Here is a 25,668-nt window from a genome sequence, read left to right on the forward strand (position 1 = left end):
TGCAAGCTCTAGTATGCACTGATAGCTATGGAGGCAACCCTTCAGTTTAATCATGTTCTAACATGTGGACGGAGGACTGATGTATAAACAGAAGCAACAGTGCTTCTTTTTAGGATCTTTATGAGAGTTCTCTGTGGAACTTAAGTGGGGTATTCAAAAGCGGATACCAATGATAATAAAAACATGTAATCAATAGCAGGTACATGCAGGAAAATCACATTTCTTCTCCACTGAGAGTTTTCAATCCACCAAAAGCTGAGTGCTTTGCTTTGCATCCATTCCACAGCTTCTCAACTTTCACTGTCCCTACACCATTCTTGTCAGTTGGTTTAGAAGAAGGCTTTCTCCAGTGTCTGGCTATTTCCCACCATAGATTACTTTCAGTACATTGGAAAAGTTGAAGCTCTTGAAAACAATTTCCAGAAGGCCCTGATCTTTTTCCGTGCCATTGATAAATCCTTCTAAAGTCAATTCTCCCAGAAAATAAGAACAATTAGCAAAAGGCTTTGACTACACCCCTCACTAACATACTATATATTCACTGGCATTTTTATTGGTATTCTTAGATCTTTTCATCTCAGATTCTTAATTCCTTGAATACCCTTCCATAGAAAAGCATTCAATGCTAGGGTTGTTTGGTGAAAATACAGGTGATAATCTCTTTTCAAGTTGAGAACATCAGGTAATATATAATACCTATGTTTACACATAAATTTTTAACATCTCTATACAGTATTGATTATTTGACCTTCAATCCCAAAGAAAGGCAATGCCAAAGAATGCTCAAACTACTGCACTACCACACAATTGCACTTGTCTCACACACTAGCAAAGTAATGCTCAAAATTATCCAAGCCAGGCTTCAGCAATACGTGAACCATGAACTTTCAGACGTTCAAGCTGGTTTTAGAAAAGGCAAAGATCAAACTGCCAACATCCGCTGGATCATCAAAAAAGCAAGAGAGTACCAGAAAAACATCTACTTCTGCTTTATTGACTATGCCAAAGCCTTTGACTGTGTGGATCACAATAAACTGTGGAAAATTCTTAAAGAGATAGGAATACTAGACCATCTGACCTGCCTCTTGAAAAATCTGTATACAGGTCAGGAAGCTACAGTTAGAACTGGACATGGAACAACAGACTGGTTCCAAACAGGAAAAGGAGTACGTCAAGGCTGTATGTTGTCACCCTGCTTATTTAACTTATATGCAGAATACATCATGAAAAATGGAAGAAGCACAAGCTGGAGTCAAGATTGCCAGGAGAAATATCAATAAGCTCAGATATGCAGATGACACCACCTTTATGGCAGAAAGTGAAGAGGAACTAAAAAGCCTCTTGATGAAAGTGAAAGAGGAGAGTGAAAAAGTTGGCTTCAAGCTCAACATTCAGAAAACGAAGATCATGGCATCTGGTCCCATCACTTCAAGGGAAATAGATGGGGAAACAGTGGAAACAGTGTCAGACTTTATTTTGAGGGGCTCCAAAAGTCACTGCAGATGGTGATTACAGCCATGAATTTAAAAGACACTTACTCCTTGGAAGGAAAGTTATGACCAACCTAGACAGCATATTAAAAAGCAGAGACGTTACTTTGCCAACAAATGTCCATCTAGTCGAGGCTATGGTTTTTCCAGTAGTCATGTATGGATATGAGAGTTGGACTGTAAAGAAAGATGAGCACCAAAGAAATGATGGTTTTGAAGTGTGGTGTTGGAGAAGACTCTTGAGAGTCCCTTGGACTGCAAGGAGATCCAACCAGTCCATCCTAAAGGAGATCAGTCCTGGGTGTTCATTGCATGGACTGATGTTGAAGCTGAGACTCCAATACTTTGGCCACCTGATATGAAGAGCTGACTCATTGGAAAAGATCCTGATGCTGGGAAAGATTGAGGGTGGGAGTAGAAGGGGACAACAGAGGATGAGATGGTTGGATGGCATCACTGACTCAATGGACATGAGTTTGGGTAAACTCCGGGAGTTAGTGATGGACAGGGAGGTCTGGCGTGCTGCAGTCCATGGGGTCGCAAAGAGTCAGACACGACTGAGTGACTAAAATGAACTGAACTGAATCTTGAAGATATGGCCAAGTCATAGGGACATGAAAACTGCCGATTTCTAAGATCAGAGGGAAATGACTGTTCGCAAGGCTGTTTTTAACATTCTTCTCCCTGAGGAAATGACTTCAAGGACTATCCAAAGCTGTACAGAAGGGTAAACATTTACTCATTCACTAGTTATGTAGTTCTCTCCTTTTCTGATTTTATATTTCTCATTGTGTCACCTTGACTTAAACCTTAGGTCTACGCGGACCAGCTTTTCCAGTTTAGCTACAAAACTATTGACTTATACCCATGTGTACCAGCTGCTGTGTTTTCCACCACCCTCAGCCCACAAGACAAACTTTTCAACACTGGGCGGTGGGGGGTGGAGGAGGGGCCCTCTGTCGACTTGTCATTTGGATTATACTAATGGGTATACTCAGGTTAAAAAGCACAGATGAATTTCCAAATCTCAAGGAGATTGTACTTAATAGAGTGTGTGTCTTGGTGGGAGGTCAGTCAAAGTCAAGTGAAGACACATTGAGTAACTTACTAGGGAATATGCACCTGAGGCAGAAAGTCAGCAGGATATTGAAAGCAAGTGTTTAACTGTTCAGTTCAGTTGCTCAGTTGTGTCCGACTCTGTGCGACCCTATGGTCCACAGTACGCCAGGCCTCTCTGTCCATCACCAACTGTACCTGTCCTTTAATGGATGAAGACAAATATCTAATGACCACAACTGTGGCTCAAATACAAAGAAGTATAAATCACATTTTTATAAGATCCTTTTCTTTTGGTTTCCATGGCAAAATAAGATTTCTTTAAAGAGAGAAATCTAATCTTTGTTCGTTTATGTTTTTTTTTATGCCAAAGAAGTCTGTGCAAAATCCCAGTAACAGCAGGTAGGATCAGAATTCCCTATGCATCCTAGGAAAGTGCAACTGTGGAACAAACCAAAGAAAAGGAAGGAAATCTGAAACTCGAAAAGAGAAGTAAGCGTGCAGTGGGGAAGGTCACATGATGTAGTGGTCATAGCGCAGGGGGCCATAAATAAGAATGTCTTCTTTGCAAAGGGAAAACACAGCTGCTAGGTTTACAACCCAAAAGACTTTTCAGATTTCTAGGGGCTCAGTATGACCGCAAGAGAGGTGGGAGCGGAGATAAGGGAGCTGAAATCTGTTTTGACCACTCAACTGTAATAACACTTCTCGTTTATCACTGTAGGCAATAAGAGGAAGCCATGAGGTCACAAAGTTGAACAAGACTGAGCAACTAAACACAGGATATGGTAGCATGTGTTAAAAAGCCATGCAAGTTACTGATGTGGAAATGAGAAAAAAGATGAAATACTTATGGAATTTTAAAAATTTGCAATGTAACTGACATATTACCTTAAGGGGTGCAATATAACTTGATGTAACAAAGTAAGTTTAGTCAATATTTATCACCTTATGTAGTAACAATTTTTCTTGTCACAGCTTTTAAGGTTTACTCCTAAGATGGAATTTTTCACTGCTGTTATGCTTTTCAAAATACCTATGAATTCTGCATATTTGCTTTTTTCATGTTTTCTAACCCACTTACCAAAAACATTCTCCTTTCCAAATTAAGCCAACCTCTACCAAAAGCAACTTAAATGATATTTACTATTTCTAGCATACTTATTTTGAAGTTTTCCTCACTCTTTTCCTCCTAAACAGCATTCAAACATTCATCAAGCCTTACTACAGTTGCCGTTTCCTCCACTGCCTGCCTCTACCAGCATGGCCAGCCAGGGCTGCAAAGATGGGAGGTGCTCAGGAAACCTCAGCTGAGGAATTGCTTTCCTTTATCTGATATTCTCAAACATTACTTCCTGGTCCTCTTTGATTTGTCTGTGGATTTATGCCCAAACGAAGTAAAAGGATGGCTCTGTGTCTCCCTGGAAAGGATTGCCTGTGCAGGTCCAGAAATTTCCTATCAAAAGATCAACCAGTCAAGAGTCTAAGTTGATGAGAAATGACCAAGCCAGAGCTCATGGGACTCAGGACCTAAAATAAAGCTTTGAGCTTTTATTTTTTGTTTCCTATTTAGAAACACATTAATCTTTGTGGTGTATCATTCAGAAATTGCACAATTTTTATATATTGAAATATACATAATACACAGAATGTATAGCCACATTATATAGGGCTGTTTGGGACCCTGAAGGTGAGTGTTACGGGTGCTTTCCATCATCACTCATGGCCAGGTCAGTGGTTTTATTGGCGATAGGACAGTGCCCCATGAATATTTAGTCTTGTTTCTGGAATCTGGTTGTTTTGCTGGTATTTCTGGATCATGTCTTTCTTCCCATTAATGTCTTAAGCCCATACTGCCTCTTCCTTCCAAAATATCAAAATGTACTGAGTATGCCCCCATTAGCATTTTTTTTTTCCTCTAAAGAAGTCAGGTTGGTTAGAAAAGAAACCAACCAGTGTCAAGGAATTGCTTTCCAATTCTTTCTAATAAGAACATGAAATTTTGCGCTGGGGCTGGGAAATTAGCAAAGATGGAATTGCAGTCTCAGGAGCTGAGAAAAAGTGACACAAGTTCTGTATTCGTTAGCAAGGTGGCACTAGAAGCATTTAGTAGTATTTTATAGCTGAGTGTTATAAAAAAGCTGCAATTTTTTTTGTCTCATATAAAGAAACTTGATTTCCCTATTATTTCCTGGTAGTTCCCAGTTTCCCAGTTTGATTCCAGTGTTCCAGTCTAGAAACTGGTCTTTCTGGTTAATCATTCAATAAAAGGTCTTCATGTTCTGTCCCTGTTTTCATTTACCCCAAATTACCTCCTTAATAACCACCCTCTCATTTTCTCTTTGGCTTCATTCTGTTTCTTTTCACTTTCACAGTTTATCATTAGCCTCTTTAGGTCTCCTTTATCCCTGGGCTATTTGGTACTTTGTTGTCTGGACAGTTTCTGCACTTGTGGTTGTGAACAAGTGTCTATAAATCTTCCTAAATCACATCAAGAATGAGCCCTAAGAGGCACACAGTAGCATGCCAATTGCTATTCTTCCCGAAGTGAAGGCTGCAGAATTCCTTGCTTGATCATTTATCCTGACTTGTCTTGCTGTCCCTTCTGTTTTCATTCTTCAGTGATATTGAATGTTGAGCTTCAATTTTCTGTCTTTGTGATTCTCTTCAAAATCTCCTTTCTTAGATGCTTTTGTTCATAATATAAGAACAAGCTAACTTGTTGAGTAATAGCAATGATACATGCTGATGGTAAAAAAACAACAATACTACAGAGAAGTGTAATGAAAGAAAGAATCCACCTGAACCTCTCTCTGTGCCTCACGTCTGTTAGCACCTTCCATTGGCAATTAAGTTCTGGTAATAGATCTGTATTTATATCTTCTGACATTTGTAATGCATATTTGGGCTTCCCAGGTGGCTCAACTATAAAGAATCTGCCTGCCAGGCAGGAGACTCTGGTTCAATCCCTGGGTTGGGAAGATCCCCCGGAGAAGAGAATGGCAACCCATTCCAATATTCTTGCCTGGAGAATTCCATGGACAGAGGAGCCTGACGGGCTACAGTTCATGGGGTCGCAAAAGAGTTGGATACAACTTAGTGACTAAACAAACCCATATTCATATATGTTCATTTCTAAACTTGTCTCTTAGATGCCTTTCTTCCTGCAGATAGCAATGTATACTGTGCTTACTCGTTCTTTAGTTTTTCCTTTGTTTTCCATGACATCTTATCAGATACTCATTATACAACTATTTATGGAGAACCTATTATGTGCCAGAAAGTGTGAGAGCACAAGAAACACCAAAGTACATAAAAACCCAGAAATACCTCTTGCCCTCATGGAGCTTATAGCTCTTTGTTGCTTTATTTTCTTAGCATAAAACTATACCTCTCTTTTGATCTAACTTTGATTTGCTAACTCCAATGATAATTATGTCTGGAATTAAAAAATTAAAAATTAAAAACTAAAAATTAAAAAATTCCAGACATAATTATCATTGGAGTTAGCAAATCAAAGTTAGATCAAAAGAGAGGTATAGTTTTACGCTAAGAAAATAAAGCAACAAAGAATTATAAGCTCCATGAGGGCAAGAGGTATTTCTGGGTTTTTATGTACTTTGGTGTTTCTTGTGCTCATTCAGATGTTAATGAGTTCAGGATCTATTTAACAAGTTCAGAATTTTTGTGCCCTAAAATTCTTCCAGTACCAAGGATAGTTAGAGAGTTTGGGGTAGACGTGTACACACTGCTGGACTTATTTTTTTTATTTTTTACTTTACAATATTGTATTGGTTTTTGCCATACATCAACATGAATCTGCCATGGGTATACACGTGTACACACTGAAGAAAAAAAAATTAAAAAAAAAATCTATTCTGTATTTTTCTGTTCCAGCAGAATTGATGTTGGTCATCCTTTTGCAGTTTTCAGTCAAATTGGGATTTTTCATATACATCCCTGAAGTTTTCTTTTTCTTTTTTTGGTTGTATCTGAGTGTGCTGGAGTCTTCTTATCTTTGGCTTCAATATACACTGAATCAGATACAAATGCTGTGTTTGTTGCTTTTTATTTTGAGAAATCAGAAAAACATATGTTGACACATGGTCAACACTATTCTGCTACTTTTAAACATCTCCATTTCTACCAACACCAATGCTTTTATAACAATGATAATAATAAAAGTCTTATTTGAGGTATATATAACTTATAAAAATGCAAATGATATTTTCATCTGTGACACTCATTTCCCCTTTAGGTGTGAGTGAAGCCCTGTATCCTCTTCTGTCAAATTCTGGCAAAATCCTTTTATACTTCAACAAATATCAACCATCTATGTCTTCATTACTTTCTCTTCCTTGTCCTTTGGTGCACTGGGCTGTCATTGTACAACAATTTTAGCATTTTTATCTTGATGCATGGAATGGCCCAGCTGTCGCTTGAGATGATACAACCACCTCCAATAATTTCCAAATAAAAACAAATTCTATTGGTTTTAATTCTGTATATGCATTTGCCAAGAAAGAGCGGTTCATTATTGTTACAAGGTGTGACTAGTTTGGTATCTTTATTTTATAAACACCAATGATATTTAAGATATGAGTTTTTATATCAGAATAAATGTAAGCTGTTCCAGAAACCATAAAGTATCCCCTTTCTTCTGAGTTATTATTACAGGTCAAAAATCCCAGTTCCCTAATTGCAGGTGAACTCAGTTATTCCCTGAGCCCAGCATCTTCTCTCTTCTAGATTTACATTGGTTTTCAGCTCTGCTCTATTTCTAGGCCCTTTCCAACCACACTCCCCATTTTACTGTTTCTTTGTTCTTGAGGAGATTATGTAAATGTAAATGCCTCCTGCATAATTTTCTGTTTTCTGGAACATGTTATCTGTCTCTTCAAACTGAGCCTCTTCTTAAGGATACCACCATCTTCTCTATGGGAAGTCACTGTTTCCTATACCCCCTCCACACCTCACCAGCACTACAAGCAGAGTCATAGATAATTTCAAATGTTCTTGACCTGTCCTTTTGAAATTCACTTATGATGCCAAGTCTTAAGTATTCATGATGTTCCATCTACTTTCAGAACACTCACCCTTGATCAACAATTTTGGCCTTGAGTTGAATGGTTTTAACCCTCTCTACTCCAGTCCCTGCCACCCTGCAGCACCTCTAGGATTAAAGTCTAAAACAAAAAACAATCTCCAGCATTTCTCCTGCTTGATGATTACCATTTCAGGTACATATTTCAGATCAAGTTTTTCACTGGCCTCATCAGGTCCTCTGCTTTCCATTTTTCTGGTTCTTTTCTAACTTCACTTAGCCTCCTTAGCAACTCTGGGCAATCTAAAATTGTTCCTTGCAGCTTTCACATGTACTGACTTACTTTATTCTCCATCCATGTAGACTTATATAAAGTGATGACACCAACTTTGATCTTAGTAAACCAGTCAGTCAGACTAAGGTAGATGTGGGACTGGGTCCTTAAGAGGAAGCTCTTTGCTCTTGATACATTTTCAAGTTGTTTTTCTGAGAATTTTTATACTCTTGCCCAAATGTTTGGATGGCTCATGGCGGTACTTTCATTTGAACTCTCTCCCAGCCTCTTCCTCCTCACGTCCTGCAGAGTAAACAGCCACGTTTGATTAAGCAAACTGCTACGTTCAACATGAGCCTCTACTGCCCTCTAGTGTTCACTACAAGTGATCCGTGGTGGGTAGGTTGATTCTGTGGAATGACGACAAACATGGTTCTCAATCCCTTATATCTATTCCCTCCCCTGATCCCCTTTTAACATCTCTTCCTAACATATTTTCCGCAATACCAAACTTACCTTTTGAAGATCATCCCTTGATTGAATCCATTTGGTGTAATCCCCCTCTCTTCTCTTGGAATGTCTGTGTTGTGTCTTCTTGTTTCTGCCTCTGAAGAAATGCAACTTTTCTGAGATAAAGAGGAAACCAGGTTTTAGGGAAGAAAAAAACAGATGAGCAAGTGAGCAGTCAGTATAAATACGGAAAGAGCAGAAATGGAGGCAAGTGTGGACAACTCTTTCCAGAAGTGTATCATCAAGAAGAAGGAAAAATCTGATAGACGATGGCATAATTGAAGTTAGGAAAGGAAACTTAAGTTTATTCATAATTTGATGAGAAGCCTCCAGTAGAAAGAAATTCAGCCCTAAAACATAGCTAAAAACAAACAGCAGAGAGTCCTTCATCCCCTACTCTCCCACTTTTTCCCCTTTTTATCTCCCTTCACTCTTTATATATACAAACTATCAGTCACTGTGCATTGAATATAAATATGGTCAATATGGGCTTCCCTGGTGGCTCAGACGGTAAAGAATCTGCCTGAAAAGTGGGAGACCCAGGTTCAATCCTTGGGTTGGGAAGATTCCCTGGAGAGGAGCATGGCAACTCACTCCAGTATTCTTGCCTGGAGAATCCCATGGACAGAGGAGCCTGGCGAGCTACAGTCCATGGGGTCAGTATGTTGCTGTTAAGTCACTTCAGTCGTGTCCGACTCTGTGCGACCCCATAGATGGCAGCCCACCAGGCTCCCCCGTCCCTGGGATTCTCCAGGCAAGAACACTGGAGTGGGTTGCCATTTCCTTCTCCAATGCATGAAAGTGAAAAGTGAAAGTGAAGTCGCTCAGTTGTGTCCAACTCTTAGCGAACCCATGGACTGCAGCCCACCAGGCTCCTCTGTCCATGGGATTTTCCAGGCAAGAGTACCGGAGTGGGGTGCCATTGCCTTCTCCGTGGGGTCAGTATATATTCAGTCAAATTGTATCAGCTGCAGAACATTGCACTGGTCAAATTATGAAGTCCAAGTGTTGAAGCTGAAACACCAATACTTTGGCCACCTGATGTGAAGAGCAGACTCATTTGAAAAGACCAGATGCTGGGAAAGATTGAGGGCAGGAAAAGGGGACGACAGAGGATGAGATGGTTGGATGGCATCATCTACTCAATGGACATGGGTTTGGGTAGACTGCGGTAGTTAGTGATGGATAGGGAGGCCTGGCGTGCTGCGGTTCATGAGGTTGCAAAGAGTCAGACACGACTGAATGGCTGAGCTGAACTGAAGAGATATCACAAGTATGTTTTCCTGAAAGGTTCATGGTTTTGTCTAAATCATCTATCTCCTACTCAATAAGGAAAGTGAGCCTGAGGTGAAGGGCTATTTTATCACTGTTTATATCTCTTACAAAACACCAATGTGTTAAACTCTTCAGGACTCAGTTTGCTGGTGGTTGAAGGCTTGTACCTTCTGCAAACTAAATCTAAGTTCAACTCTTCTGGAAGCAAATGCATTTTGCAACATTTCTTACCTCGGTGTGACAAAATTGAGGGAACTGTTTATTTCAGGTTTGCTATTCAACCTGTTTTCAGTTCAAAAACAAATAAAAAGATTGCATGTCAGTTCTGGGTAATGAGACTTGGAAATTAAATGAACTGAGTTTAGTCTAAGGTATTATTTTACACAGAACAAAGGGATCCACTCAACATACTAAGTAACAAAAGATACTAACAGCCCACTGGAGAAAATATCACAGTGGTTTTGGATCCAGAAAAGACAGTTTTCTCAAGTTTTAGACTTATCTTTGATCTTATGATGAACATAAAAGGGTGTTCTATAAGCATCTAATGCTTTCTCACTGGCTTCTACCACTGGTATGTTTGGCTTTTTTTGTGCCCTTTTGCAGAGCTATCAACTGGGAAGACAGATATGCATGCCTTGGAAGGATCCTGAATTCCTCTCAGTCTGCCAGCATCTTTTTGTCATAAAAGCTGTCAGGGGATATAAGGAAAAAGACATTTCCAGATTTCCTAGAGGGATGATTTAACCACTCTCCCTCCCCTGACTCTTGCCCCAGGTGACTAAATTAAATGACCCATATGGATGTAAAAATTAATAAAATTAGAGAATGGATTGGTCATCTGGGAGTTCGAATGTAACTATCTTGATTGAACAGGAGAATCTTTAGAAAAACTGTTAGCAACATTTCAGTTAGAGGTATGTCAAATAGGACTCTCTCTTGCTGCTTCCCAAACATTACTAATCTCAAATCCTAGGAATAATCACAGTTAACAGTGGCAAAGCACCACTCTTGGCCTCAGCAAGCCGAGATCTCAGTTAAATAATACTTAGTGCAATGATTAAGATACATGTAGTCAGTCTCCTATTAGATGAACATTTAGGATTTCTCAGTTGTCTTGACAGAGACCCCAGAAGCCTCAAAACTTTGGCGAGGCATCCAGTATTCCCACATCCTGAAGTGATGTTCGACTGCATGTGTTGTTGAGGCCTGATAGAGGCCATGACTAAAATAGGCTGGAGCAAGTATCCCGGAAACAGCTGAGACACTGCCCAGGCGGGATCAAAATTACCCCCGCCGGTGACGGGAGGACTCAGCCTGTCAGCATGCTCCCCATAGCCTGGTCTGTGCCAATCAGGACGAGGATAGAAATCTCCTAAGAAAGCTCACACGCGCGAAAATCTAGCCAATTAGTAGATGCAAAGAAACCCTTGTAACCAATCCAACCTTGCCAATTCCTTATCTTTGTCCTAAACCTATAAATACTACTGTAATCCAGGGCTTGGGGCTCTGGCTCTATTCCACTGTGTTGGATGTGGCCGGGGCCCTGGCTCGAGCTAGCAATAAATTCCCTTTTTGCGTTTGCATTGCCGTGGATGTCTTGTTCTCTCAGTTCCGGGGGTTTGGACCTTGGGCATAACAGTGTAAGTCACAGTAAGAGATGATGAGATTTTTAGAATTTGCCCATCACCCAACTCCAGGCAACATAAGTGGGAATGAAGGTTTGACTGGAAGATTAAGGCCTAAGGGGATAATAATTTGGAGGGAGTTGTCAGGTGCCTCCTGTTTCCCCTCTTCTTCGAAGAGAAGCATGGTGGGGGTGCGGCAAAGAGGCATGGTTTGTTTTCTTTCCTTCCTCCTTTAGTACGTCTGTTTCTCCCCCACCTTGCTAAGCCCTTTCTCTGACCTCTCTGTGAGCAGGAGGGAGGAGGAGATGAAGGGAGAGCAAGAGAGCCTTGACTTGGCAGATACCATCCTGTTCACGGTTGCAGAGCTCTCTGGATAGCAGACATTTAAAGCCCATTCCTTCTCTGAAGCCTCCCACCCCCTGTTCATTACTGAGACTCTCATGCAACTCCCTAGACATGAATTCATGCACTTTGATTCCAGCCCTTGAGGCTCCTTCTTTAGAAACCCAATTCTAAACATCTGCACCACTGGCATTTTGGACTCGATTCTTTCTTGTCCTGTGTCGTCCTAAGCATGGTAGAATGCCTAACAGCATCCCTGGTCTCTAAACAATGGACAGTGGCAGCACCACACCCTCCCCCATTCTCCAGCTGAGCATCAATTGTCTCCAGACTTTGCCAGCTGTCCCCTGAGGGAGGAGAGTAAAATCCGCTCCTGGCTGAGAACCACTCTCCACCTCTCTTCTCCTGAGGATTCCTTGCTTCTCCAAGTGACTCAGCTGGACAAGATCCAAGAAAGCTCTCTACCAGCTTCCTCCCTCAGTGGCCCATATCTGATCCAAGGAAAAACGCAAGCATTTTTGGTCCCAGCAGATTCCAGGAATGCAGACATATCCTGAACTTTACCCCAGTACTCTGTTGCCATGGTCTGCTTCTTTAGATTTCTCAGGTATGACTGGAACAGTGTGTTCCCTAAACTCCAGGGCACATCCACACCTTACCTGGTCTCCTTAAAACCTCACGCAATTGACATGAGGGCTCTTACATGAGAAATCCTCTCCAATAATCCTTCTCCCAAGCCCTCATCTTGACCATTTTATACACTTGAAGTGTGATTAAGATGTAACTACTTCCTTAACTACTAGTAAATTCTGCCTATACTAGTACTTCCTTCAAATCTTAATGATACCTGGGCTGAATTTCATTTTAACATCCTGCTATGTATTGGCAAAAATTATGCAGTATGTATTACTCCTTACCTTGCGTTTTTCTTCACTTGTAATTATGTAGAATGTATGTTTGTAGACCACTGATTTTTTTTTAATTAGAATTTTTTATAATTCATTGCATTAAAAGTTTTCCTCCTTTAGATTTTTTTTTATTGTGTACTATTTTAAATGATTCCGTGATGTAAATCAGAACTTTTATCTTTGGCAAATTGTTTTTCCTGACGAAAAGTACTGACTCTAAAACTGAAGAGAAGTTTTAGTCTGTTATGAGACCACGTTTTCAGGAATGTCCTCTCAATTTATGCTCCCTCCACAGTGCCTTTACCAGAATTATATCTTACTGTTTTTAACTCTCTATTAATCAGAGACAAATAGCATCTAATTATTAATTTTTCCTCTTGCTAATTATTTCATTTTGCCTATTTTCATCTTGTTCTTTCTAAGCATTTTAGGGAAAAACTCATATTAGCTATTTTTCTTTCCTTGGCTCACTAACTTAAGTTATACATTTCAACTAATGAAAATCTATGTAAACTTTCCTGTAAGATTTAGAACAACAAAAAAAAGTTAATCCTTTTGCTCTTCCTAGTTCTTTCGGAAATCTGACCCCCTACCTCCCCTGGAAAAAAAAAAGTGGATTATGTGCAAAATTTTGTGCTTGATTCTAAGAGGGGCCAAGGATTCTTGAAGGCCATAGATCCATAGACCCCAGGATACAAATGTCATGATTGGAGCATTGCTTTGAGGCACCCCTAGTATTTGTATGCCGTATTATATCCTTAGTCTTTCTTAAAATAGGTATATTTAAGATGTTATTTAAAAATTTATACTGGGTTGGGCACTCTATAGAACATTTTAGATTCCCAGTTTTGTATTGCAACATGTAAAAAGTATGCAGAATTTCTGAATTTTAACATTACAAAGTTCAATCACAAAATATCTCGGTACTCTTTTTGATGAGATTCAAGTAGAAGCAATATTAGTATTATCATATTCTTGAATTCTTCCCACGTGTTAATATTTACTACATAGTGTAACAGCTTTGTTGAAATAGCCATTATAGCTCTACCCAATGATTTTTCCTCACAATTTTCCTCTTATACCATGCATTATGTGACTCAGCTTCATCTATAAATGAGAATTTGGACCATATCATCTCTGTGACATCTGATCCTAGTTCTGACATTCACAAATTCAGTGTATAATATTCATAATGTTTATTTTGCTTCATATCTTTATTCAGGCACAATGCCCCACTTAGTCACTTTTACTTGGGATACATTTCATCTCATACCATTATAATCACTATCCTCACTCCATTAGCAGATAGTGGGCGGTTAAGACTTATAAAGGGAGTCCTTGAATTTCAGAGAGGGAAAGGATTTGAGCTCCCTGAGTGATCTATTAGAAAACACTTTAGTCAAGTTCCCAGAAAGATTCATTCCTTAGGACCTTTATTCTTCATCCATGCCTCTTGCTATATAAACCACCTTATATTTCAGCTTCTCCCCACGAAACTTTCTGCACCAAGGCAGAGAAAAAGGTAAGTTGTTGTCATCCAGTCACTAAATTGTGTCCAACTCTCTGTGACCATATGGACTGCAACACCCCAGGCTCCCTTGTCCTTCATTATCTTCCAGAGTTTGCTCAAATTCATGTTCATCGAGTCAGTGATGCCATCTAACCATTTTATCTCTCTGCTGCCCCCCTTCTATTGCCTTCAATCTTTCCCAGTGTCATTTCCCAAAGACAAGTTGGCCCTTTGCATCAGGGAGCCAGCCTATGTTTATTTTTCAACCTCAATACCCTTCTAAATTTGTAAACTTCAGAGTGGACTGCACCTAGAAGAAAATGCTGATATGCAGTTGCACATTCAGTAACCAACAGGATAGAGACTGACATTGCTTCAGCCATTCCAAATACACATCCCAAGAATAGCCAACCACATAGGGAACTGTCACTGACTCCACAGGGAGGAAGACGGAGCTAACTTTAGAAGGTCCTCCTGCAAAGGATGCCTTACTACTTCACTTACCACACAGATGTTCCCTTTAGTCAACAGAACCATTTCCAGCTACATCATATTGCTCAAAATGCCACTTAATTTTTGCTTCATTTTTCTTGTACTACTGGATTTACAGCAGCAATAAACTCTTAAGTCAATAAATCCATCCTATGGAAAGCAAGGTAGAAAGGGAAATAAATATTTAAGAAGACCAATTATTTTTTATTTGTGAAGTCATCATTCATGAGCAGGACCTTCAGTACAATAGAATACAACTCATGAGATTTTGGCATGAAACTATTCCCTGGCACTTCATTAAAAAGAACTGGTGTAAAGGTGTATAGAGACAAGTAATTATAAATAAGTGAGTACATTTTCAGAGAAAAGGTACACTTTTTCTTTTCTTTGGCCAAGCGCAGCATGTGGGATCTTAGTTCCCTAACCAGAGATTGAACCTGTACCCCGCTGCAGTGGATGCATGGAGTCTTAACCGCTGGAACACCAGGAAAGTTCTGAAAATGTTTACTTCCTATGACAAGAAAAGAGTCTGAAATGCCATGATGGAAGGCTGAGTTCTCACAGAGAACACCCTACAGTGGTTTATTCTGAATACCTGCAGGTTTTTGCCTCCACTCAGGGAGAAGACCAGGTACCAATTTTCAATTACAGGGAAACATTCAGTATGTAGCTAAATTCCATACTGTTTTAGAGAAACTGGTTGAAGTTTTTGAACTGCTAATCTGCAGGGTTCCTTTTAATCCCATCATTTTCAGTATGAATCAAAATTAATTTTTTTTAAGATTTTGTTGTGTTCAGTCTTAGAAAAGATTAAAGGTTGCAAGTTTAGGTTGTTCCCCTCATCCTGTTTTAAATTGGTAAAACATTCTCAGTTGAAAAGCAGCCTGTGCCATTCTTAGAATCATATACTTCAAACCTTGCTCAGCCAAATGCTCGACTATTTTAAGAAAGGTGGCCAGCTGTAGGGGAGCTGTCTGACCATTCTGTTTTCCCATGTGCTTTCAGCTGCTGATGGGCAGCATCCTCAGCCCAGGAAAAAATGCTATCTGCTGATTTTCTTCGGAATATTTGCGATGTCAAATTCTATTTACAAAAACAGGATGTTGCAAAGTATCCTTTTTCCTTGGAAATAAGGGACTTTAGGGTTACTGGTCTATAAAGTGATATGTTTTGAGTCTTTAAGGCTTGAGACATAATTCTACCAAGTTTAAGAAAAGTGAGAACCCACCAGCATTTATGGATGTAAAGCAAAGCCTGTTTGGCTGGTTAATGGCTTTTTTGATTCCCACATTAAAAAAATTTTTTTTTCAAATTAATTCAGTCATTTTTATTATTGATTTTACAATGTTGTTTTATTTTCTGCTGTACAACAACTTGAATCAACCATAAGTATACATACATCCCCTCCCTCTTGAACCTCCCTCCCACCTCCCATCTCACCTCACCAGGTTGTCACAGAGTGCCAGGTTGGGCACCCTATGTTATTTAGCAGCTTCCCACTAGAAAAAAAAAATGATATTGATGCACCCATTTGCAGGGAAGGAATGGAGAGAACAGACTTAGGAACACAGGGAAGGAAAGGATAGGACAAACTGAGAAAGGAGCACTGACATATATACAATGTCATGGTTGGTGGCTTTTAAGTCTTGGATTTTTTTAGAGACAACATCTCAGATGTTATAAGCTAGTGTGTTAATCACTATAGCATTTCTTCAAAATGTATTATACTTTAAAGTTCTACTGCGGATAGTCAGAAAAAGAAAATATTTAAAAATCATTTCACTACCTTTAGGTTATTAGATTTTTTAATGGCAGGCATCTTTATCCCATCAATAGTGAATGTCTTATAAGAGAGAAGACTTCTGCTAACAGATGGGTGTGGTAGAAGTGTCCTAAAAGAAGTCAGCTCAAATGTACCCAAAACATTAAGTGGTGTTACCTTTCCTCCACCTGCTTTTCCTTCTGCTTACTTCCACTTCACTTGTTAATCCCTAGCAGAGCTATGGCCGAGACAAGGGAAATTATTAGAGAGTTGAAATGTAAGGTGACATCAAGGTATCATCTCCAGCTTTGGTGGCACACAACCATTATTTTTCAGAAGCAGGACTGGCAGGTGTGGAGGATAGAAGGTGGGTGATACAATGTCTAACCACAGGTGCATCTGCTTCTAGGTCTTGTTCCTGTGACTCCAGGGCTGACCAATCAATACAGCCATTTCCTGGGTAGTTATTATGTATATTTACCAAAAGGTCACAGAAGCATCTTCCTTGCGAAGACAGAGCTGGTTTGTTATAAGGTGGATACTCCAGTATTTCCATAAAACTTTATATTTTTAATTTCGTGATGATTCGTTTTATGAGTCTTGCTTCAGTGATCACAATTTTCAGTGTCAACTCGGCATGATGGATGACAACAAGGTAGATTGAACAGTGTTGTCTTTAGAACATTTGGTATTTTATGATAAGGCACAGTGGGTAGGTGGTCCTAACACATTTTCTTATTCGGGCTTCTAAAGCTCTAGGCAACCTTTACCAGGAGACAAGCAAAAGTATTTTCATTGTGTGGTTTTAAAATGGGCAGTTTGGCTCATCTACGGCCAAAGTCGATGGTTATGGGTGAGGAGACCTTTTACTTAAACAAGTGCAGCCTCTTTCAAAGGCTCCTGCAAGCAACATTTCTTGTTTTCATTGGAGCATTCTGTTTGTTATGTAGTCAGGCAAATTAATCCTCACAATCTGCAGTCAGATATCCCTTTCCAATTTTCATCCCATTAAGATTTTGTATAAATTTGCATTGGTGAGACAATTCCGGTGAATGTAATTTAATAGTTTGTGTTCATCTTGGAGACGGCTTTAAAGCAAAATGCTTGTTCTGTAAAAAAGAACAAAACGTGTCTGCAATTGATCTATAGATTTAGGATGTGTGAGAGGGGAAAAAAGAACTACAGAAAAGGCAAGATATTTCTCCAAATGTGACTAGGAGGCATGCAATAGAGAATGTCCCAACCAGCTTTTCTTTGGGGCCATCCAAAGGGAAACTTATATTTCTGTGGTTGAACTATGGGAGCCCCCACGGCACATAGAACTGTATGAAGAAGTCTGACATTGGCCTTGAGCCAGAATGGGGTTCATAAATTCTATGTCAGAATCAAGTATGGACCTCAAAATACAGATTCCTAGACACTAACCTGAACAACAGCATCAAAACTACTTGGGATGGAGTCCCAAGAAGCTGCAGTTTAAGATGTTCCACAGGTGATGTCTTACACATCATAAGATTTGGGAATTACGGACCTACGCTGTTTTTCTTATCCATGTCTATCTTTGTAGACAATGTTACTATTTAACAACTCTCCAAGTGGCTCTGTAATGGTGGCTTACTCTCACACGAATTTATAAACCTTTATTCAGACTAATTAGAAAAATTATGACCCACAAGGTTCAGCCTCAGAATGAGTCATGAGTACAGTCTAGCCAAAAATTAATTTCAAAATAACAGCAAGCCTTTCATTTCTGGAACGTGACTTGCAAGACATTTATAGGTTTCTGCACAACACCCCCTTCCTCGCCCATCTGCTCCTCCACGTGCATCCAGATGCTCCATCTTCAGCGGTCTCCACTGCCCCATTCCTTCACATGCCTGCCCTACCACGAGAACATTTCATTCTTTTATTCCAATTTCTCATAATTCTGAATTACAAAACTCTAAAAAGTGAGTTTGGTAAGGGAAGGATCTTCCTTTGAGGTTGAAGGGTGGGTTGGAAATTGGATGAAGACAAAGCCATCTGGTGAGCCTCAGGAGAGTCTGAGAGCCTATACACAATTTACTCCCCAAACGTTTATAGATTTATACATCATGTCCTTAGGATGGAGTAGATTACAGGGAAGAGTTAAATGGGGGTCAAGATATGGAAGCATAAATTTCTGTTTCTTGAGGGAGTTTGGTTCCACTACTATGTTGTTTTGTAGAGGGAGTTCAAATGAGGGGAAGAGAAATACATGGAAACTTAAGCTTTCTCAAGGTCTCTTTAAAATGTGTGTGCCTCAGAAACTAAGGCACGGTTTTTACATCTATAAAGAAAGTTTAAGAAAAAGACTTTCCCCCAGGAGGTGAAATTTTAGAAGTATATGATAAAAACAAGGGAAACAAAGTCATGCAGTACAGCTTCTGCTCAACAGAAAATACTCGGGTGGAATACGATCTCCAGGTGATATTCACGACCTGCCATAAATCAGTTGTTTTAAAAGCAGGATCAATTTGAAATGAAGGTAGAAAGTTAAAGCTGATACGCACATGAAAATAACTGATTTATTATTAAGTAAAAGAACAACCATTAGTATATTTTAGGAAACGGTATGGGGGAGGCCCACATCCCAAGCCCCGTGCTGGTCGCTCTCCATGCATTCTCTCTCATTCTAACAGCAGCCTCACAGGTAGCATTATTCTTATTTTACAGAAGAGAAAACTGATTTTCAGAGTTTAAATAAACCAGCTAAAGCAGAAAAACTGGGATGTGGGTGGATCCAAGATTTAAGATCTAGTCAGCCTTACTTGCAGCCTGCCAGGCTCTTTTGTCCATGGAATTCTCCAGGCAAGAATACTGGAGTGAGTTGCCATTTCTTTCTCCAGGGATCTCAGGTAACTCACTGTCTGAAGATGCTGTTTCCGTCAGACCTGGTACTACCCAAGGTAAAGCTGGCCATGTCCTCTAAGCCATTTAACCTCAGGGAGACTTGAGCCTCTACTGTGGGCCCTCCCTCACTCTGCCACTATAGCCACCTGGCTAAGCAGGACAGGAGGTGTTCTCCTTTCAGCCCCTTCCTGCATCCAGGTTTGATGAACAATTCTGTCCATTCTGGAATTCTTGGCCCCTCCCTCCTTGCCCACAGTTTAGCCTCCAGCACCCTACAGACAACAGGGCCTTCCCAGGTGGCTCAGTATAAAGAATCTGCCTGCCAGTGCAGGAGACACAGGTTCAATCCCTGGGTCAGGAAGATCCCTGGAGAAAGAAATGGCAACTCACTCCAGTATTCTTGCCTGGAGAAATCCACGGACAGAAGAGCCTGGCAGGCTACAATCTGTGGTGTCACAGAGAATCACACATGACTGAGTGAGCACGCACATATATGTACCCCCATAGACAACAGCCTCTCATTGCTTCTGGCTTCCCCCAGGGATATTCTCCCTCCAGGAGCACCAATGAGATGAATCAGTACACACACTAGTTCTCTTCCAGCTGACCTCACCCCCGCTCTTGGCTAGGAAACTAGAGCCTTCCTTTATGACTGTGGAGTTGCTCCTTGCTTTGGCTCATCATTTCCCCCTGTTTGGGGCCTCCCACCTGCATTAAAACTCTCACTCCTCCATTCTCCCCACCTTCTAAAGTGAAAGTGAAGTCGCTCAGTCATGTACGACTCTTTGTGACCCCATGGACTGTAGCCTGCATCATGCTTCTCCATCCATGGGGTTTTCCAGGCAAGAGTACTGGACTGGATTGCCATTTCCTTCTCCAGAGTATCTTCCTGACCCAGGGATCGAACCCAGGTCTTCTGCCTTGCAGGCAGATGCTTTACTCTCTGAGCCATCAGGGAAACTTCTGAAGCTTTGGGGTAAAATCTCACTGTCCGTATCATCTGAGAGGTTCAATATGGTCCCGTCACTCTCTTTGCTTCAGTGATCTTGAGATACAGATATTGAAATTTATCTTAGTGTATTTCAGAGACATTCTCTTCAGGGTTTTGTCCCAATGACAGAACCATGAATTTATGAGCTGGATAATATTACAAAAATTTGGCTTCATTTCATTGATTCAAAATCATGAAATTTCAGCTCTGGAAACAGTCCTTCATTTCAGATGATAAATGAGCTGGACTAGTAATAATAATCATGACAGCAGTGACAGTTGTTGGAGTGATGTAAACCTTGTTATACATTTAGGACTAGGATTGTGCTTTACACATATGGGCTCATTTAACCCTAACAAGGCCCTAACAGTATTAACCAAGAAGTACAACATCTGAGTTCTAGTAACACTATCATGGAAATAGAAATGACTTATTACAACTAACTATAAAGCCACAGCTGAGTGGGCTTCCTAGATGGCACCAGTGGTAAAGAACCTGCTTACCAAAGCACAAGATGCAAGAGATACAGATTCAATCCCTGGGTCAGGAAGTTCCCCTGGAGAAGGGCATGGCAACCCACTCCAGTATTCTTGCCTGGAGAATCCCATGTAGCCTGGTGGGTATGGTCCATGGGGTCGCAAAGAGACCCAACTGAAGCAACTCAGCATGCGCACATACACCCTCATAGTCAGGAAAATAATCCAAATCCAGCAAAATCCAAACTTTTAGCCCAGATTAAGACTCATTTCCTGCCACAGCATTGACTTTCTACTATTTTTCACAGAATCACTATCTAAGAAATTCGTGAATCGTCACAGTCCCTAACCTGGAGACATTGAGATGTTTTCATTCTTTTACGTGTGACACTTCAGTGACATTTTGCCAGCTGTGGCAGGTCAGTAGCAACATATGAATTGAAATTTCTTCTTGAAAATGGTTCCTCGGATGGTCAGAAGGAAACCCAGAGAGCAAGTGATAAGCACATTATATAGTGAATCAACAACTGTCAGTGATACTTAATTGGCATTTTAGGAACTGAAAAGAAAGTAGGTAATAAGCGCTATCTCTGTCACATCAAGTACCTGTGAATGCTTTAAAAAATACTTTTGTGAATTTTTTAAATCTGTAAGAGAAACCTGATGTTCAGCATTTATGACCTAGCTCATTTTCACCTACTGACTTCTAACAGCAAACAAAACCTCTTTCAGCCATGGAATTAATTGCTGGAACATCCTGAGGAGGCTCGCCTCTCTAAAATGAAAATATGCTGGGCTGGGAAATGGATTCTATAATGTGATTGTTACACAAATCAGACTCAGTTGTTCTTGACTTGGCCATGACTGTACAAGATTCAAAGATTCTGGGACAAAGGTCTTCTCAAACTAGCTCCTCGTGTTCATTCTCTTCCTGGATATTCAGGAGCTGACCATCTGCCCCTAGAAAGCAACCAACTCAGTGTGCCCTGCCCACCATATCTTGGAAGCTGGTCTCATATGCACTTCATGGAAGGCAAGACCATTGTCCAGGTTTGATCACTCCTGGAGCTAAGTATGGAAGACCATACCAGACTATAATAGCTGCCTTTTTGCAAGGAACTTCAAGTAGCTAATGTTTCTTATCAGCATCAGTCTCCTAAACCATATTACAATAGAGAAAATCTAGGCTCACCCTAATTCAGTCAGCCTGTCTCCCAAGACTGCATTATTTCTCCTGAAGAGTTGGACATTTGCTCTTTAATGACTGATGTGAAAGTGCTGCACTCAATATGCCAGCAAATTTGGAAAACTCAGCAGTAGCCACAGGACTGGAAAAGGTCAGTTTTCATTCCAATCCCAAAGAAAGGCAATGTCAAAGAATGCTCAAACTACCACACAATTGTACTCATCTCACATGCTAGTAAAGTAATGCTCAAAATTCTCCAAGCCAGGCTTCAGCAATACGTGAACCTTGAACATCCAGATGTTCAAGCTGGTCTTAGAAAAGGCAGAGGAACCAGAGATCAAATTGCCAACATCTGCTGGATCATGGAAAAAGCAAGACATTTCCAGAAAAACATCTATTTCTGATTTATTGACTATGCCAAAGCCTTTGACTGTGTGCATCACAATAAACTGTGGAAAATTCTGAAAGAGATGGGAATACCAGACCACCTGACCTGCCTCTTGAGAAACCTATATGCAGGTCAGGAAGCAACAGTTAGAACTGGACATGATACAGACTGGTTTCAAATAGGAAAAGGAGTACATCAAGGCTGTATATTGTCACCCTGCTTATTTAACTTCTATGCAGAGTATATCATGAGAAACTCTAGGCTGGAAGAAGCACAAGCTGGAATCAAGATTGCCGGGAGAAATATCAATAACCTCAGATATGCAGATGACACCACCCTTATGGCAGAAAGTGAAGAGGAACTAAAAAGCCTCTTGATGAAAGTGAAAGAGGAGAGTGAAAAAGCTGGCCTAAAGCTCAACATTCAGAAAATGAAGATCATGGCATCTGGTCCCATCACTTCATGGGAATTAGATGGAGAAACAGTGGAAACAAGGTCAGACTTTATTTTTGGGGGCTCCAAAATCACTGAAGATGGTGATTTCAGCCATGAAATTAAAAGACACTTACTCTTTGGAAGAAAAGTTATGACCAACCTAGATAGCATATTCAAAAGCAGAGACACTACTTTGCCAACAAAGGTCCATCTAGTCAAGGCTATGGTTTTTCCAGTAGTTATGTATGGATGTGAGAGTTGGACTGTGAAGAAAGCTGAGCGCCAAAGAATTGATGCCCTGGGGCTGCCAGGAGATCCAACCAATCCATTCTAAAGGAGATCAGTCCTGGGTGTTCTTTGGAAGGAATGATGCTAAAGCTGAAACTCCAGTACTTTGGCCAACTCATGCGAAGAGTTGACTCATTGGAAAAGACTCTGATGCTGGGAGGGATTGAGGGCAGGAGGAGAAGGGGATGACTGAGGATGAGATGGCTGGATGGCATCACAGACTCAATGCATGTGAGTCTGAGTGAACTCCGGGAGTTGGTGATGAACAGGCAGGCCTGGAGTGCTGCGATTCATGGGGTCGCACAGAGTCGGACACGACTGAGCGACTGAACTGAACTGAAGTCACTTCAGTCGTGTCCGACTCTGTGCGACCCCATAGACAGCAGCTCACCAGGCGCCCCCGTCCCTGGGATCCTCCAGGCAAGAACACTGGAGTGGATTGCCATTTCCTTCTCCAATGCATAAAAGTGAAAAGTGAAAGTGAATTCACCCAGTCTTGTCCTATTCTTAGCGACCCCATGGACTGTAGCCTACCAGGCTCCTCCATCCATGGGATTTTCCAGGCAAGAATACTGGAGTGGGGTGCCATTGCCTTCTCCTCGTTAATGACTAGGAGAGGCAATAGGGGATGCAGACAATGGCAGACTAGATGGTGAAAGTATGTAGTATATTCCGGGTATTTTTTATTCTTACTGTAATTGTAACTAAAAGGTCAGGGGAATTGCTTCTGAATTACTAGTTTGGGACCCAGAATCCCCCATTTGTATGTATCCATGGTACACTGTTCTTTGGTGGGGGCAGAAATTGGCCGAGAAACCAGTTTTCTGTCACTTTGTGGGTTTTTTGGTATAATAGTGCTGGCTACACATTTTAATCATCTGACAGCATAAACAATTTTTATTTATTTGGACTGAGGTGGAGACTCAGTCCCTGGTATTAATATCCCCAGGTCCTTCTGTTCCGAATCAAACTTGTGTCTACTCGCCTGCACACAGTAGAGCTGATCTACTGAGGCCAGGTTGTGGTGAAGGAAAGTGCAGTGTTTGTTTGCAAGGCTGATCAGGGAGTATTAGCCTCTAATGCTCAAAAGACCCCAACTCCCCAGTGGTTTCAGGGAAAGGTTTATTAAAGACAGGGTGAGCGAGAGGTTTGCAGGGTGAGTGATCAGCTCATGGACAGTCTAATTAGCCAGGAGTCAACATCAACCTTCTGGTTCCAACCAATTTGGGATCTAAGGGCTCGTGGTCAGCATGCAGTTTAACTTCTTCCACCTGGTGGGGGTTTCAGTATCTGCAAACAGCTCAAGGGTATGGAGGCTCCGGAAGAACTAAAGGTCCTTGCTTGTGTTTAATGGCTAAGCTATTGTTACTGTTTTTCTTGGTTGTTTTCCTTTGTTTCTGCATTTTCTCACTTTTCTGATTAAATTTGCTCTTTGGAATTTGGGGAAGGCCTCAGAAGGTAAGTTTTCTATAAGCAGAGGCCATGAGGTGCTCTTTCCTGGGAAGGTCCCATAGGGTCCTACTCAGTTGTACTTTAGTTATTTAGCCAGAATTGAGATCCAGCAGGTTTTGTTAAAATATGAGTTACAATAGCTTAAATCTACTTCAGCAGGTATAGTTTAACGGGTGAAAGTCTGAGAGGCTCAGCCAAAATGTTGACAATTGGTGGTATATATGAAAATGCTTTATAAATTATGAAGTGCTAAACAAATGAGAGTTTTTATTATTCCCCAGCAAATGCTTCCTAAGAATGCCTATGTCGTAGTTCTGAAGTTAGTAGCCTTGGTCTTTTCACCCTTAAGAGATTGTGGCCTAATTGTTTACAATCTAATAAATGGTCATGTTTCAAGTAAGTATGTCTTATGAATAGTGGCAGTAATTGCGGTCACCTTATTATAGGCCAGACAACCAGATACAGTGTTATAGTCTGCAGGGCAGCCAGGGGAGTAATGATCAGCAGCAATTATGACAACAGTTAAAAGCCAGGTTGCTTGCTGCAATTTTTAAGAGCTCTCACATGAAGAGAGACTAAGAACTCAGACAGCCAAAGGTCACTTCTGAATTTCGAGTAGAGCTAGGGCTTCCTTTCAGGTATCCTAGGTTAGACAAGACAGTAAAACCTCAGATGATTCCCATGTAATTAACTGCATTCTGTGACTGGCTATCATTGCATGGAGCCAGTGTTGCCCCAACAGCACAAATGAACGTCTGATGCACTCAGATCAATAAAAGACAAGAAATTGCAGGAAAGCAACCGCTGTACCTCTAGGCATGTCTCATTTGGGAATATAATTTGAGCTCTATAACAAGGAGAGAGTCTCTGTGGAGGCTGAGGTCAGTGTTAACTGCATTTTACTGGCTTCCCAGGTGGTGCTACTGGTAAAGAACCCACCCGCCAATGCAAGAGATGCAGGATACTCAGGTTTGATCTCTGGGTCAGGAAGATCCCCTTCAAGGGGACATGGCACCCCACACCAGTATTCTTGCCTGGAAAATCCCATGGACAGAGGAGCCTGGCAGACTATAGTCCATGGGGTCGCAAAGAGTAAGACAAGACTGAAGTGACTTAGCATGCACACCTGCATTTTACAGATAAGCATACCCTCCTTTGTAAGCTGTATTACACATTTTTTCAAAGTGTTCTCCCACATTATCACATAAGCACAGTGATAATAGTGGCAGGATAGGTTTTGTCTGTTTGGGAATTTAATACTAACACAGGTCATGAGCCTAGTCCAAGATT

At 40.8% G+C, this 25,668-nt stretch overlaps 1 protein-coding gene across 1 annotated transcript in view; it reads right to left on the reverse strand.

Moving 5' to 3' along the window:
* The window catches only part of GUCA1C (guanylate cyclase activator 1C), a 38,435-nt gene continuing 12,981 nt past the window's right edge, over positions 215-25,668 (reverse strand). The window contains 6 exon segments of the mRNA XM_018050043.1: positions 215-349; positions 352-473; positions 2,366-2,471; positions 14,567-14,621; positions 14,623-14,661; positions 14,663-14,679. Of these exon segments, the coding sequence (XP_017905532.1) occupies positions 215-349; positions 352-473; positions 2,366-2,471; positions 14,567-14,621; positions 14,623-14,661; positions 14,663-14,679 (474 nt within the window).

The sequence above is a fragment of the Capra hircus genome, chromosome 1, assembly GCF_001704415.2.
Source record: "Capra hircus breed San Clemente chromosome 1, ASM170441v1, whole genome shotgun sequence".
NCBI lineage: Eukaryota > Metazoa > Chordata > Mammalia > Artiodactyla > Bovidae > Capra > Capra hircus.